Source organism: Telmatherina bonti (genome assembly GCF_933228915.1).
Source record: "Telmatherina bonti genome assembly, chromosome: 4".
NCBI classification, from domain to species: Eukaryota; Metazoa; Chordata; class Actinopteri; order Atheriniformes; family Telmatherinidae; genus Telmatherina; species Telmatherina bonti.
The window spans coordinates 19,484,880-19,501,574 of NC_136622.1; the positions used below are offsets into that span (position 1 = coordinate 19,484,880).

The 16,695-nt window shown below is 38.0% G+C and overlaps 2 protein-coding genes across 2 annotated transcripts; both read right to left on the reverse strand.

The window, feature by feature from the left end:
- Positions 1 to 1,037: 1,037 nt before the first annotated feature.
- On the reverse strand, positions 1,038 to 2,885 carry ppp1r3da (protein phosphatase 1, regulatory subunit 3Da). Its single transcript, XM_079239786.1, has 2 exons — positions 2,753 to 2,885; positions 1,038 to 2,450 (listed from the first exon to the last, which is right to left on the reverse strand). The coding sequence occupies exon 2, from the start codon at positions 2,425 to 2,427 to the stop codon at positions 1,504 to 1,506; it is 924 nt and encodes a 307-aa protein (XP_079095912.1). The 5' UTR covers positions 2,428 to 2,450; positions 2,753 to 2,885; the 3' UTR covers positions 1,038 to 1,503.
- Positions 2,886 to 7,380: 4,495 nt separating this feature from the next.
- Positions 7,381 to 11,148, reverse strand: ttll9 (tubulin tyrosine ligase-like family, member 9; the record flags this gene model as incomplete). The annotated part of the gene is made up of 14 exons (XM_079238892.1): positions 7,381 to 7,451; positions 7,609 to 7,733; positions 7,948 to 8,061; positions 8,502 to 8,698; positions 8,792 to 8,850; positions 9,029 to 9,116; positions 9,214 to 9,254; positions 9,440 to 9,530; positions 9,625 to 9,693; positions 9,817 to 10,002; positions 10,102 to 10,213; positions 10,329 to 10,421; positions 10,491 to 10,537; positions 11,134 to 11,148. The coding sequence occupies 14 exons, from the start codon at positions 11,146 to 11,148 to the stop codon at positions 7,381 to 7,383; spliced, it is 1,308 nt and encodes a 435-aa protein (XP_079095018.1).
- Positions 11,149 to 16,695: the final 5,547 nt, after the last annotated feature.

The following is a 16,695-nucleotide window of genomic DNA, read 5'->3' on the forward strand; positions in this document are numbered from 1 at the left end:
GTGTATCTGATCGAGATAAATACTGAGAATGCAACAGCGACTATCAGTATAGCGAGGTTTTCAGGTCATGCTGGAGATTTTTGGTGACTGACCTAAAAAGGGGAGTCAGACGCTTTATTCTTTCTGAACAGCAGCAGCTGCTGACACTTAAACTGACACTTTAATTGTTCAGTTTTGGCCATGTAAATTTTCTTTGTTTTTTTCTTTCTTTCTGTTTTTAATGTTTTAGAATTATGCATTTAAAGAAAACCTTAATAGAGCTTTAGTCTACAATATTAATGTCTATCAATTAGGTTAGATAAAAAAAAAAAAACTTTTGTGGCAAATATTGTGATAAATCAAAATTAGTTATTAGATTACTGTTTAATAAAGTCCCCCCCCCCCCCCCCCCCCCCCCCCCATATATGTGCAGATAGATAGATAGAGACATCACTGCATTTGATGACAAATCACAATGCAAAATGTGGGGGAAAACAAACTTGCATTATCTGCAAATAACTGTCACAAAACTTAATGACAGAATATTTTGCTATGGATTTTTTTTTTTTTTTTTTTTTTTTGCAGAAATTCTAATAAAACAACAATAAATATTGAATAAGCTGGACCAAAGACAATGTTGTGGATTCAATTGTTCCTCATATTATATAACAAAGAGAATATTCCAAGGAGAGAAAGGAACAAAAACTTAAAATTAATAAATAAAATGAAATATTTAGGTAAATAAATAATTTGCCCTGCTTCCAGCACTAAATGGCTACACTTGCATCCACCTTGACTAGCAGCTGTTGCACTTACCCACAATGTCCCCTATTGTTTGATTTCTCGCTTGGGTTATATTCACTCTCACATGTAAGTGCTTTGTAGAAAAACATTTGCTAAATGACTGAAGAAAAAATGACTGTACAAAAAAAAAATTCAAATGCAGATTTATGATAAGCTCATTTAATGAAAACAACTCTACAACAAACAAACTAGTTGTGTCAAGGTTTCATTTTTTACAAAATAAGAATTTATTTTATTTTATGAAAAAAGCTCAGTATAACACATGTTATCTATCACATGCTTTAAACATTTGAAGAAACAATTTTTAGTTTTTAAAAAAAAATTGAAATACAGAGATAAAAATTGTTCAGCACATCAAACTCCTGTGCTGTAACAAATTACTTTCTGTGCCTGTTATCAATCTGGAAGCCTGGTGGACTAAAGTGCATTTCTTTGTGTTTAACAGAAGAACTATACTTATCTATGGGTGTCCCATCCAAAAGATGCTTCCAGAGTTAAATATATTATTCAAATACCTAAAAAAAAAAATCTAACAATAAGTGCACTAGTGTTTGTTAATTTCACTCTATGCAAAGTCTGTCCAGAGTTGATCTTATGTTTACTTTTATTAACAGGTTTTCAGTTGCAGTATTAAGAATAAAACCATCATTTTATGTTTCCCTGCAGTTTTTTTTGACAATTGTAAGCAATCATAAAGTGCTCAAAATAGACTCCTGTATTCTAAATGAAGTGCACCATGCTGTCTTCACATTCTTTTGGCACAGTAAGTTTGTAGTTTTTGCAGACTAACTTGTAGTTCTCTCCATTATTGTTGTCCCAGTATTCAGCCCCACAGACTTTGTACAGAACGGCAAACTCTAAAAGTGCTCCGGGCTTCAAAAATGGCGGAACTGGCAGATGGAAACGAAATGTATCACAGCTAAATTGCTGCCCTCCTCCTTCGAGGGTTTTAGTAATGCTGGATACCCAAGAGGCCTTTGTTTCTGTATAACTCTTCCACTCTGTAAATGAGTACCGCGCTCCAACATCTTTCTCAAAGTTTAAATTGAGGACTTGGACAATTCCGATAATCCCTAGTTCAAAACACAAAAATCTCTCCAGACAAATTTTCTGCTCAATGAGACGATTCAGGAATCCTGGCTCGTCGCCTGGTTGTTGTGTGAAAACTGGCTTCAGATATGGCAAGGAAATCTCCAGGTGCCTTCCGTCAGCCATCTCAGCACCCATCAACAATTTAAAGGTGACATGCTGTGGCACAAATGGATCCTCTCCTGATCTAAAAAGCCTGACATCTTCCAGGTCCAATCCCAAAGAGTCAGCAAACCTTACACCAATATGTCTGCATTGCTTCTTTTTCTTCTCCGTGGCAGATGGCAGTGAGCGTGACCGCTGTCGGATGATTGGCTTAGGTGTAGGTTCACAAGAGAGAAACTTTTGGGACTCTGGTCCTTTTGGCAGAACAACTCTGGGACTTGGTGGGCGAATTGGGATGGGCTTCTTCTGTGCATTTGGTTTGTCAGCTTCAAGCATTTCAGTCAGGTTAATAGTCATGCAAGGCCTTATGATACTGCTGTGTCTGGACATTGGTTGCTGAGATTTTGAAGGGAGAATCTTCTCATTTCCAATAAACCATCCTCTCTCCATGTTAAGCGAGAATGGAGATTGTGCTCACCTGCATTTAAAAAAAAAAAAAGTGAAGCAAAATAAGTGTCCACACGTTTATTCCCTCAATTTCACAGTTAAAAAAAAAACTCATGACCAATTTTAACATATTTCTTCACTACTCTCTCTATTTAAAATTTTCAATATCGCTTCAATAACTGAGACAAGCCCTTACAAAACTGGCAAAGTGGGCGTGTACTCTGGGAGTACGTGCCTGGAAGCACAGTCTATTTTTCGCAGACCAAACATTTGAAGCAGTGTTAAAATATGCATTTATGGCCTCAATATAAAAAGACGTTGACATCACCTCACCATATAAAGGTCTGAAGCATTAGTTGTACACAGGCTGCAGGATATGGCTTAAGCTTGATCCTCCATTTGAAGTAATATTTTTCAGAACTGCGCGTTTCCATGCGTCATTACTCTCCGCCACTGGTTTCTATGAAGGAACCTGATTTGTAAGCGGTCGGAGCATGCATGTATCTATCCTGAAGTCGTTAGAAATCAGCTAATGTGCGCGCAGCTAACAGGAAACTACATACGTACTACAGTTTTTTTCTGATGTCGCATGGGTGATTGAGTAATTTAAGGTTTACACTTTCATATATATTCGTTAATACTGAATTATTGTCTCGGAAACGTTAATGGCTGTTTCTTTACTTGTGTATCCGGTATTTCGAAGTAATAACTTGACTTTCAAAACAGCATTTGCAGTGAATTTAAATGTGAACTGGTATGCTAGCACTACATATCCCATGATGCACCTCTGACGCTGTCTTCGACCCGGGCTGCAAGCCAGTGAGTACCAGGTAAACAAACCTATCTAACAGTGGGAAGAGGAGCCAAACAAAGCGTCTGCGCGGTTTGACCGTGTTGCATTTGCAATCGCGAAAATGATGACACTCGGATAAGAAGCACGTCTGCTGTCACCGATTAAATAAAAACACACTACAAGTGCAGTGAGTTGAATAGCGAAGGTCGACAGCAAATTGGACGTGTTAAACAAGAGGAGAGGCTGATATCCGCGCATGATGCATTGCAGCACTTTGGAGAAAATGGGAGATTTTTGCCATATTTTCAGACTAGAGTGTCTGATCCGAGATGTCGGTTGGCTTCTTTAGCTACCGTGTGATCAAGAACCCACACTGGCTTCGAAACAACATCCTCTATGGTGCAACATGGGCCCCATCATGCAGGAACGCACAGCATCCACGACACTGAAGCGCGTCGTTTCCAAAGAGAAGATACGGGTTAAGAATACTGAAAATAACGGCACGGTAACCAGGTAGGCCTCTTTCTTGTCTTTTGCTGTGTTTATGACAAATGATCATGCTAAGCCTTCACGAAGTGCTATCATGTTTCCACAGCTCAAAGAAAGGTAACAAGATGAAAAAAGCAGTGGGTCAGATGAAAAATGGCCTCCCAGGACCAGGTCAGGATAAGGACACAACAGCAGCAATGCACAGGGTATGTTACTAACATCCTGATAAAGGATAAAAATAAATTAAAAAAAAAAAAAAAAAAAAAGTACATATATATATATATATATATATATATATATATTTTTTTTTTTTTTTTTTTTTTTTTTTTTTTTTTAACAGGATAAAAGTGAGAAGATGCAATGTTGCAACATGTGCTTTAGGTTATAGGCTCAAAAGGAGTAATGATGGGAGTAATTATTATTATTTTACAGGGTGCACAATCGAAAGGCAGCAGACTCAAACATAGCACTACACGGAATACAGGCAAAGTCTCTAGGTAAGAGTAGAGAAGGGTTTGAATTGTTTTTCTGAACGTGTCCTTTCAGCTACAAGTAACCTTACATTTTCAGCAGATTTACCCTGAACCTATCCCCCTCTTTTTATAGTCCTGACCAAGAAGGAGAACTGAGACCTCAACTCCACAAACAGTCAACCGCACACAGGAAAGAGGAAAAACGAGAAAATCTGCGACTGTCACAGTGCAGCAGTGAGCTCCCTCAAAATCGTCAGGGAATGGGAAAAAACCGACGAGCCCTCTCCCTGCCACTTTCTCCAATATCAGGGCTACGACACTCACCAGCTCAGCCTCTGTCACACTCCCCGGCCCCCACCCCCACCCCAGAGGCACTACAGCGGCACTACAATGACAAGGAAGACGACACTGACAGCGCCAGCGACCTGTCTGACTCAGAGAGACTGCCTGTTCTGCCCTCTCCCTGCACCCCCTGCACCCCTCCTCACCTCAACCTCCGAGCAGAGATCATCAACACCAATGACTTTCCCACGGACTTTCCCGGACCCCATGGGACAGTGGCTGATGAATATGTGAGTGAAAAACCCAACTACAGTTACCCAGATTTTCTGCCTCCTCCCTTCAACAACTGGAGTCTGAGACAGCTGGCAGTGTTTCTTCACACAGAGGGTCGCGGCGCCCCCCGGCCAAAGCCTGTGGGGCCTTTAGAGAAGTACCTGGAGAGGCTGCTGCAGCTGGAGTGGCTCCAGATCCAAACAGTGCAAGCGGAGAGCAGTCGCCCACCTGGGAGCCGCCCAAGGCCGCAAAGCTTTCCATCTGCTACCACTGCACACCCAGCCAGGCCTCATACAGCACCACCGTCGCGACTCAACTCTCCCAAAGGGCTGCGGCACAGCCAGCGATCCTTTCCATTTACCCCTGTAAACAACCCACCATCACCTGCCTCCACCCAGCAGCAACTCACCCGTTTTCCAGTTTGTCCACATTGTCACATTCGCTATCCACTGTGTAATGGAAGCTGCTCTGCCTATGTCTACCAGCGCCACTCGCGGCTCAGCCCGCTGCTTGAGCGCAAATCGCGACCTGGGGCGGCATCAAAGAGAAGCAGCAGCGAGACCCGAGCAACCTCCACAGAAGGTAGAAGCCCAGTAGGACAAGGTGGAGGTGGGGCTCAGACCCCTGTTAGCCCATCAGCTGGAAGGAGTCATTTCAGGCACATGCAGGCTGCAGGTAATGCTCGTAAGCAACCCCTGGAAACTAGCACTAACCAGAACAGCAGAGGTCAGGTGAGGAAGAGCCGTGTCCGAGCTAATTCTGAAACAGATGTTAAAAAGGAGCCTGGTGCAATTAAAGCATCAAGCGCAGACAAACGCGGTCTTGCTGCTAGTAAGAGAGATATTATCACCTCTAAGAGAGATGAAAAGGACTGGCAAAGGATAGAAACAGGAGGTCAGGCTTCTAAAACTGCCATGAAAAGAGCTGCTAAAGAACCAGCATCTCTCGCTAAAGCTCCACTTAGCAGTAAGCAGAATAGTAAAACAAAGAATGTGCACTTTGTCGTAAAGTAATCTTTATAGAGCTGCAGTATGATGCCGTGCTTAATGGCTACTTGGTGAGGGAGCTTCAATTTATGCTTGCTTTCTGTGTAATCAGTGTAATACTAACATGTTCTAACTGTTGTACAGAAGTCTAAATAAGTCAGTGGTGTACAGTCCTTAAAATGGATTACATCTGGCAACAGAGCAGCTGAGCACGTAGAAAATAACAATGCATTTCATTCAAGTATACAGCTGTGGTTAAACAGAATGCTCAGTGTGAACCTGAACACCGCTGGGATTATAAAACCAGTCTCTTATGTAAACTGAATTCTACGTTTGCACACTTCCTCAGTAATCTACTAATATTAAGATATGGATAGAATAGGCATATTACTAGCATCTATTAACAGCTTTGAGCATAAGTAATCCATAGTGGTGTTTAACACAGGTCATTGCATTTCAGTCATCAAACACTTGAGGAAATTCTGAATCGGGATGCATTTATTTGACATATTTTTTTATTTAACTTAATGCTGATTTTTATTCTTTTGTGCCTAATGTTTTTAAACATGCTAAGTTCAAGCATTTCTATCTGAATGGGAGGCACACTAGAGTGGTGGGTTACTGCTGTACGTTGGATTGTTTCAGATACTTTGTGCTATGATTTTACATTTTTTGTTACAAGGGCTTTTCATGTTTGAACAGCTTGAATTGTAATCTATGATAATATGCTGTATTTTGCATAGAGCTGAGCTCTTCCTGTCATTGAAGATGATGTAATGTTTGCTAAGAATGTAAATGCATATTTTTCCAGATTTTATATACCATAGTTATATTTATGAGAAGTGTTGTGGTTGACTTGTATTTGTCATTCGTATGATTATGTTTACATTGTCACTCACAATAAGAAAATGTTATGTCATAGAGCTGAATGTACCTTTGTCTCTTTAGTTCATTCCCATTTTTCGATGGAATTTGAACACATCATATCTGATAGGCTGTAACATGGTGATATTGTAGATGTCACCTCCACATTCCACTGCATACTTGACGTTTATAGAACACTGTTTACATTCGAGTGCTTTGTTTCTTGTGTGATTTTTAACATGTGTTCTTGATTCACAAGAAATCTTGATTAATTTAAATGTGATGTATTCTGACTGCACTTAGTTATTTAATATTCATGTAAAGTATCAAAGCCATAAGTCAGGGGCCAGGACAGGCAATATTGTTGAAAATATGTACACTTCATTGACATGCACGCTGAAAGATTGTGATATGTATTTTCTCAATGTTGAATGCAAGTGTTTGTAAGGCATAATAATAAATTAAATATGTCAAATATAAAAAAAAAATTGATTGCAGTGGGCTTAGTGATACACATCAAGATCCAAAATACTGTAAATCAATACAAATGAATCATGTCTATGTGAATTCACAATATCACAATGATAATGTTTTAAAATATTTTCAAGAATGTTTCATAAAAATATTTAAATATTCATTTTTAAAACAAGGCTGACATCTATTAAATACTCAGAGAACTTTTTTTTTATGAAGAACCATATTTTCCATTCAAATGATTGGAGAGTGTCTTCCCCCACCATGATGATAAACTGTCACATGTCCCACTGAAGTAGCTAGTTATAAATTGTTGATGCAGTTACACCTTCTTATGAAATGGGAATGGCTTCAGTAGCTGGCGAAGCTGCTTCTCTCTGTCATTTACACACCCTGCAACAAAGAACAGGTGTATATTTATAGGAATCAATAATAGAAATTCAGCCTGTTTTAAATGATCATATACCCTCAGATAACTTGTTTTTTAAATTAAAGAAACAAGAACTCTTGTTGCCTCATTAACTTTGCATCAACTGCATTGTTCAGTTACCTAGGTGTGTGTTGGCAGTGAAACATGAACTGCCAAATGTTTGTAGGTTGACGTCCTCTCTGTAGACAGGCCCATCATTCCACATGAGATCATAGCCTCCCACTCTCTTTTCTTTGCCGGTTAGTCTAACCAGAAAAAAATTAAATGCACTTATCATCTCTTTTAAAGCAGCTTCTTTACTTCTACAGTTTTGTTCCTTCAAATTTTATAAAATCCCAAAAAAGATGTCTAAAACACAGTGCCGTTTTTGTTTTTATTCTACATTTGTGATGGATTAGGAGCCCAATATCTTGTTCCATCATGACAGAGGTAAATGCATGGTGAGAATGAGCCTTTTACCTTCCCTCCATATCAACAACATTCAAAGTGTCCTCCAGCAGTTTGCACTTCATCTCATAATCCTCTTGACTACTAGGTGTTTGAGAAGGAGATGCATTCACCTCTATTAACCACCTGTAAACAGATGGAGGGCAACGACATACAGCAAACATTTACTTAGCCTTTCACACCAGCACGAGGTTTGTGCATGAGGGCCAGCACACGATTAATTAAAGGTTGTTGGCATTTAAATGGCACAGGCCACTGTTATTAGCATTATTTACACCAGTTTTACTGCTTAATTGTTAGTTCAGAAAATACATTGAGCAAATTTATTTACTTGTAGGGTTCTTTGTTTTGGGTAAATTTCAATTTATATTAATGAACAGACTTCAGTCCATAAATACATAAGATAATGACACAAGATATAGAAGGGAAAAAAAAGATAAAACATAAAATCACAGCAATGATAATAGCCCATGAACCTTTCAGCCGGTTCACTTCAGTCTAGATTAGTATCGTGAGCAACTCTCAGAAGGGAATGTTTGCAGCACACTTTGAGCATCAACACTTACGGTTTAAGGTTCTGGTCCAGTAGTATGTCGTATCCATACAGCTCAAAACAGTGTTTGTCATTTATAATAACTTTTTGCACACTCAGTAGGCTTTGGATGAAGATGTTATCAATCTCTTTAAAAAGGGTTTCCACAAGCTCTCTGCCATGCTTGGCAGTCAAGTATCTGCGGAGCTGCTGTATCTGCCATTTACATCCCTTTATAATGACAGAATAGAGCAAATGAAACATAATGTAAAGGGTTACATAACAAAACCTGCATCTGGGTTTTGAACTTTATGGAATACACACCTTTTCCGGATCATAGTCAGGTGCTGTTTTTTGGACAGACACATTGGTGAGGTGTATATCTGAAAAGTGGCACTAAGGACAATTTAAAAACTTTAATAAACATCACCCTTAGAAATTAAGCCAAACTGAGCTATTCAAAATAGACTTTTCCTGAATATTTTCTGATACAAAATAAAAGAACACTTGATAAGAAAATACTTTTGAACTGTCACAGTTTATGACACAAAAAAGGGATACACTTATCATCAATGCTGCTAAGGGAAAAGCGAATGCTTGTGAAGCGGGCAAAGCCATCCCTATATAGCCAGGCTTTCAAAGGAATATACTGAAATTCAAACACATAGACATACACACTCATTTTAGAATGTAGTGAAATACACACTTTGTATCACACTTTGTAATGGATAAGGCTCAGTACATACTGATGTGACCAGGACATAAACTCTTAGATCAAATTTTCTGCCTGCAGACAAAACAGAAAAAAACAAACAAACAAACACACAAAAAAACAAGACGTTTCAATCTAGAAGTACTTAATAATCATCATCCAATTCACAATTAACAACCTATTTTGAACATTTGATGCTTTTTTCAAAAAGGTTTAATAAGCAGATCATATTCATGCATATTATAAATTTTGTTTATTACCATTTATTAAGTAAGGATTCTCTATATAGCGTTGTGCTACGTAGTTTTCTACATGTGTTGCATCCTTCTGTTCCTCTGCTCTGGAGTTGTCCTGTGTAAAAAAGCATTATCAATCTGACTCAGCAGCTCAGTTTGTAGCTTTCTAATTTATAATCACTCACTTGGTAAAATAAAAAAAATGTTACCTTCCTCCATTCAATAATGTCTCTCAGTTTCCTGAACAGGAAAATCCCTTTGCCTTGAGATTTTGCTACCTAAATAAACACACTCGTTAATTCCCCTCTCTCAAAAAAATGTTAGTTTATGCAGTCACCCAAATTCAGAGAAGAGATCACTGTCATTGCACTGGGTTAAATTTATGCTTTACTTTAGCTCACCGGCTTCATGATCCAGGTGCTGCCATGGCTTCTATTGAACTCCTCTACAAAGAGATGGTACTCACTAGGCAGGGCAAAGGTGCAGGGAAAAAAATCACATCTGGATGCCTCTGTGCGACCCAAATCCCTTTCAAGATTTTTCTGGTACCTTTTGAGGTTTTTCACCATGAGATTTTTGCGCGTCAGCTGTGATATAAAACATGGCATCATAACATATCAACACATATTTATTTGCTGCTGATATTTGTAGTTTAGTCATAGCATTCTGAATCAACGCTGCCTCACCTCATAATGGTTGCGAAAGTGGTTTATTCTGACGTGTTCCCCCATGTATGTATGATCAAAATTCTCCCTAAGCCAGCCCACATCACACCAGTAGAAGTCCCACTCTCCATCACTGTAAATAGGAAAAAAAGCGATGTTACACACAAAGCCAAAAACACACAAAAAAACAAAGTGGAACTCTGCGCCATATTGCAAATATTTTGAACATATTATCTATTAAAACTTACTCTTTCACTTCAACCCAGTTTGGTCTTTGGCGGAGGACATCTTGTATAGTATTATTGAGGCCACATTTGTAACGCACACAATTTCTACCCTCCCTGAAAAAAACACAGTAACACAGTCACTGTTGTCTATAATTCACAGCCATCTTACAAAACAACACCCACCGCTCCTCACTTTTCCCATTGTCACACGAGCCTTTGTATCCAGGTGTCTGTTAAGGTAAAGAAAGCAAAATACATTTTTCATAAATTGTTGATTGTAAGGAAGTTCATTTACACAAGTATTTTGCATTTGTACAAAACTGAAGTTTCACAAAAAAAAAAACCCAAAACAAATGATAATAAATCATTATGATAACAATCAAAGCTAAAAACCAACTCATGAAAAACTCATTTATTTGGTCTATTTTCATGACAATTTTTTTCTCAATTCCACTTATTTATAAAAGAAATTACATTAAATTAAAATTTAGATTAAATTAACTTTTGTCATCAGTTTTATATCAGTTTATCAAACCATAGCAGAAAACAATTGTTTATTTAAATAGCTTACAGAAATTTAAAAAATTGTTTTGATAAATGCACATTTATTGCCTTTTCCATAGATTTTATAAAGCAAACAACAACCTCTTTATTTACAAACCTTTCCAGTGCATAGATTAATATATCCACGACCTACTGTATTTTAGCTTCATTAATTCATAGGATTTGATAAGGCATAACTCTACGCTAATGCGAAATAAGTTACTTTACATTCGGGTCTTGTAAAGCCTACAGGGCTTCAAAACACACTCCTGTTTTAATTTACCTTGTACTTTGACATGGATGCGCTCAGCGTTAAATAGGAAAAAGAAACTCGTGTTTCGCTTAAAGCTTTACAGACATGACAACAGCCTCCCAGAACAGTGTACATGCACGGTGTCCAGGTTTCATAGAAGAATCTCGCGACAAGCTGTTGTCATGGTAACATTCAAAGTGGCTACGGTGAAGATTGTCCAAGCGAACTTTCCGTAGCACTTAAAACTCTTTACGATCAATCGTAAAGACGTCCTCATGTAGAGGCTATTCTAAAAAAGATGGCAATTTATACATTTTTTTAAAAGAAGTGTTGGTTCAACAGTTTGACTGATTTGGTTCGTTGCTCGAAGGCATAATTTTCTCATTCAAATGAGCGAGTTCCGTCTAACGTCACTTTTTAATGTAGCCTATCTAATAAATTAAATAGCCTCCCTTTTTTATTTTAGAATAATTTGTATGTTGCATATGACTGTGTACACAGGAAGGATATAAAAGACGAAATAAAAACCAAAAGAAAACTAGCCATAATATTTTACCACACGATGGCGCCAAACTTCACATAATTACAAAGAATGGGGTTTATTCTGTTGACCAGTGTAGCTATTTAAACAGAATAAAGTCCCCGCTTTGCTAAATCAGTTAAAAATATAGATGTTTCAGTTATTTACCTAAATATTATACGCATAAAATTTTTTTAAACACATAATATATGGCACTTAACCTTTGTGTTTTCATATTGCAACTGCTGATGGCCACCGGGAAATGGATTAGTGATTAAATGCAATTATTTACCATGAAGAAAATATTATGAGAACAAACGAAACTGTCTCGAGAGGATAAACCAGGTTTGTACTTGATCTTTGATCACATGCCATACTAAGCTTTGCGCCTTATATGGCTCATTGGGAAAACACACTATCCTGAGTTCAATCACTTGCTTGCCAGCAAAAGGCAAAAGGATTGTATCTAATTTGCTTATACTTCTTTGAGGAATAAGCGTGTCTATTTTCAATCTGCATAACATTCCTGAAAAATGTTTGCTGGTACGCGTATCATTGATTGATCATTTGTTAGGTTTGTTTGATAATGCCATGGGGTTGGTTGGAATACACAATTTACTCTGCTTCTGAAGTTCAGTTCCTTCCTAGTTCATAAAAACATTGACAGTAATTGTGCCTTAATGCCTTGTAGTCAATAATGTAAGAACAGCTTATACATGAGTCAGATTCCAGTGGGAAGTAAAATAAATACATAGCTCACCATTTCTTACAGATGTCGTTTTCCCTCTCAGCCACCCACAACTAATCAAACAGTCTGCCATATTTAATACTCTGACACAAACAGAATGGACTATAATTAAGAGGGCTGACAGCTGAATTTGAACATGTGTGTGGCCAGCTACCACAATGTCCACATTGGTAAAGAACATAAGGCAGGCAGCTCAACAGCGTGTAAGAGGGCTGCTCAACAAGCTGAGCCAAAACCCTGTATCAAAATATCCCCACTGTGCAGATAAGATGCTCTACTAAGTGCTTTATTTGTATGTAATTTCATGGAAATTACAGCTGCTATAAAATATTATATCTAGTGTGAAGAATAGATCTACTATCAAGTGTTGTCACATGATCTTTTTGTTATTATTATTTTAACAGCATGAAGGATTGACAACAACAGAGTGAATTGAGAATACTGATGCATGTCAAATCACAAACAGATGGCTACAAGGTGGCACGACTTTTCTTTTAAAATCAATTTTTGACAAATATGTGACAAGATACCATAGAGATATACATGTCAATTTGTTCTCTAAGTACCAATGAATAAATAAATATAGAAATGTTAATGACCTGCAGGTCTAACAATGACTGATTGCAATATATAAGAATGATTGGGGACCTCGGGGACCAAAAATAACTTATTACTCAAGAACGCAAACATGCTACATATATATTAAAGATGTCATATTTTTGAGTACAATGGATTGAGCAATGGATTACTTTATTTAATTCTATATCTCTACACAACAATTTTAGCCTTTAACCAGTTCTGGAAATCACATTGTAAACTTCAGCCCATTTTATTTTATGAGAAGTATTTTTCCCCTAAAAGCTTTGTTATATATTTTTCAGTACTTTGTCGCTGCAAAACTTTGTTTTTTAATCCTCAGCAATTGGTAAATCCACAGGGGCCTTTTAAAGGTCAGCCTTTGAGTAATCTTATTTTGGGGCAGCTTCCGTGCATATGTGTCTGTGCTACATTCAAGGTTTGGCAGTCATCTCTTGAGAGGACTGTTATCAGTCTCTAGTAGTAGCTGTACGTGTCGTGCATTTAATTTTGATTAACCACTCATCCTTATCCAACATGGGGAAAAAAAGAAAACAATGCCATGATCACCAGTATCTTGGAATGTAAACTGTTTATGAGGACCAAACCATGATAGGTTTATGTCATTAAACATTCACCCCATGTTTTCTAAGTAAATAAAGTTAAATTCCTATGTTATTGTCCTATTTAAAATGTCATATTCAATCTTGATTTTTAATTCACAGACCATCTGTAACTGCCTTACTCTGACAATACTGGTTTTCCCACTGCTTTGGTTTTTCATAAATCACAAAAACCACCACTTATTGTCAAGCAGCCCACAGGTCATGCATTTTCCAGACGGTGTTAAGACATTGGCCATGGTAAACTGTACGTTTCTCAGCAACTAGACCACAAAGCAGGAAATCCAGGGATCCACGGCATCAGCTGCAATCCATTTGAGAAGTATGTTGCTGACTTTAGTGTGTTAATCCTTACCTTGGAAAGATATTCTGTTTGGTGGAGGATTCAACTCCAACCCACATATTTCTACAGAGTCTTAGTAAATTGGTTCAAGCCCTTCTCTGCATGCAGAAGAAACATGTTCACTATGTCACTGTTTTAGGTCAAATAAACAAAGGAAAGAAAGGGTTAAGAAAACTATTACAATGTGCACAGGAAGTACTTTTGTGTTTTACAAGGAAAAATATTACACCAGTGAGCAATGATTGCCAACATGCAGACTTGTGTTGGTTTAGTCTCTTTATAAAGATGGCCTTGTATTTGTGAAAATGTTAGTGATTTAAACCATATTAACATTAACTGAGACATTGTATTATGATATAGTAACAGTTCAGTACAGATAGAATTTTCTCCTTGGTTTATAATCTAATCCTGGTGAAATACATTAAAACTATTTTCACAGTTTTCCATTTATAAGCTACAGACACTGAAAGGATCACAACTACCACAGTCCATTTCACGGAAAGATTGCAAATCCATCACAAGGCTAACATAAAAAGATGAACAACCTCTCAGGCTCTCACTCACACCTTTCCCCAAACAATCAGCAGTCAACCCAACTTATCCATCTTTATCCACCTAGAATAACACAACAGATCCAAACAGAAAATCCCAAATAACCAGTAGGTTTAACCTCAGACAGTTCCAGCTCTTGTGAGGTGACCATCCACTGAACTATGGTGCCACCCCTATTAGATGTTACTTCATCATACTCATTTCAAGAGGTTTACACATCTGTAACCTTTGAGATGTTAAGGCCACCTGTTTGTTGTTTCTCTGCTCTCTTCCTCAGTAGCGCCACAATACTCCAAAGGTAATGAGTGTTCAAATCCCCAGGCTCTGCTCACAGAAAAGTGTTTTCTAATAAAATATTCGAAGAGGCCCAAAAAAACAGGTCAAAGTGGTAGCTGGAATGCTTCTTAAATGTATTAGATTCCCTAATGTTTCCCAGTGCATACAGGAGTTTGTTATGAAGGGTTTTCCACTGCTGAAAGGGAATCAACACCTTGCAAGATAATATACACAGGAAGAGTAAGTGGACACTGAGGACTTGTGTTATTGTAAAAAAAAAACAAAAAAAAAAAACGTTATGTCTGACCTTCTGTGTCAAAATGGATGCAAAACGGAAGGAATTGCAGATTCCACCAAATTAAAATGGTCTGGGAAATGCTAAAAGCACACTTTTGGGAAATATGATAATTGCATAAATGACAAAAAGCAAACATGTTTGAAGAACTGAAAAGTGTTGCACAATGCAGTTAGAAAAAAGTGAAAGCAATTTAATAAAATGAGGCCTACTATTAGGTTTCCCACCCTCTAGCCACTTTTATTGTCTTGATCAGCAATGCCAAACCAAGCTATCCAGGGAGATTTTGTTGTTTTGACTGCCCACTTAAGGTAAATAACCAGCAGTGAACTCACACTGCAACATTAGATTCAATACACCAGGAAGCAAGAGGTCTTTCACAGCTTGCACACATCCTGAGACCACTAAACCACACACAGTCAACTTTCTGACAGCATTCTGTCTCCATAACTCTGGTCAGGAGAAAGAAAACAGAATATGGTCTTAATTTATCTGGAATTTTCTGTTTCGCAGCTTGGGGATTGTGCCAGAGAACTTGGGTATGGCACAAAACTGTAGCCTTAGGGAATTTGGGAGGGGACCAAGGGGCAGCATGAGTAAGAAAGATTTAGCTTTTGTGGATGCTTCAGCAAGAAAATACAAATCCAGGACACTTATTGTTTTAATCCAGAGAGTGACAAGGTAAGTGGTTTTTGGGAAATGCATCAATATGTCGACAACCTTAAACCTTTTCGTGAGCATATTTTATTGTCACAGGTAAGTGTAGCCATCATGTCTTTGTATATTTAACTGCCACAGTTTCAGGAAATACTTGCATTTCAAATAACCTTCAATTTACACGTCTTTAATCTTCGAGGAATTAATTTCACAAATAATACAGTGCAGACAGACATGGATGACGAAAAGCAGATGAATATATTTCCATTTTATTTCTCTGTAAACTTTGTAATAGCCTCTTGTTTGGAAGTAATGACCACTCCATGGGGCAACATAACTGAAAGGAAATTAAAGTTGGAGGCTAAGGGAGCAAAGCTTGTTTTCATAACAGTTATCTGAGCATGGCTGTGGGTGCCCCCCCCACCACCATACAGTCATTTCTTCTGTGCTTCTTTGTTTGTTTTGATTTGCCAGCTCTTTAGACACCTTCATGCAGCATTCACTACTCTACCCTCCACCTGCATTACTTCCTTCATGCAGCATTCACTACTCTACCCTATACCTGCATTACTTCCTTCATTTTGAAATAGTTTTCCCTTTGAACACTAATGATCACATGGTTTAAGGAAGTTGTGTTTATGCATTCAATTTAGGCATCCAACATATCCATCATAGCAGACCATTTGCTTTGTATCCTTAGTTTATCCTGCTCAGGATCAAGATGTGATGGAGTCTGTTCGTGCAGGTAATGGGGCAATAGGCAGAGTATCCCCTCAATGGAACGAGTCCATCATTGACAAGTATAAACTCAAATTTTAATCAGTAACTTTTTCCCCTTCTTTGCTTTTGCAGCATTTTTAGCTCACACTGGCTGCAGCACCAGGAAAAGGGTGGGGAGTAATGCCTTGTTTAAACCTGATTGGCATTTTGTATTAAACTGCAAATAAATCGTTGACTGCCTGACTTAAAGCTAACATCCATCACCATACTTCTTTTGGTGAA

Bases quoted from the DNA above. Each gene is read 5' to 3' on its own strand.
- ppp1r3da (XM_079239786.1), bottom strand. From the start codon at position 2,427: ATGGAGAGAGGATGGTTTATTGGAAATGAGAAGATTCTCCCTTCAAAA.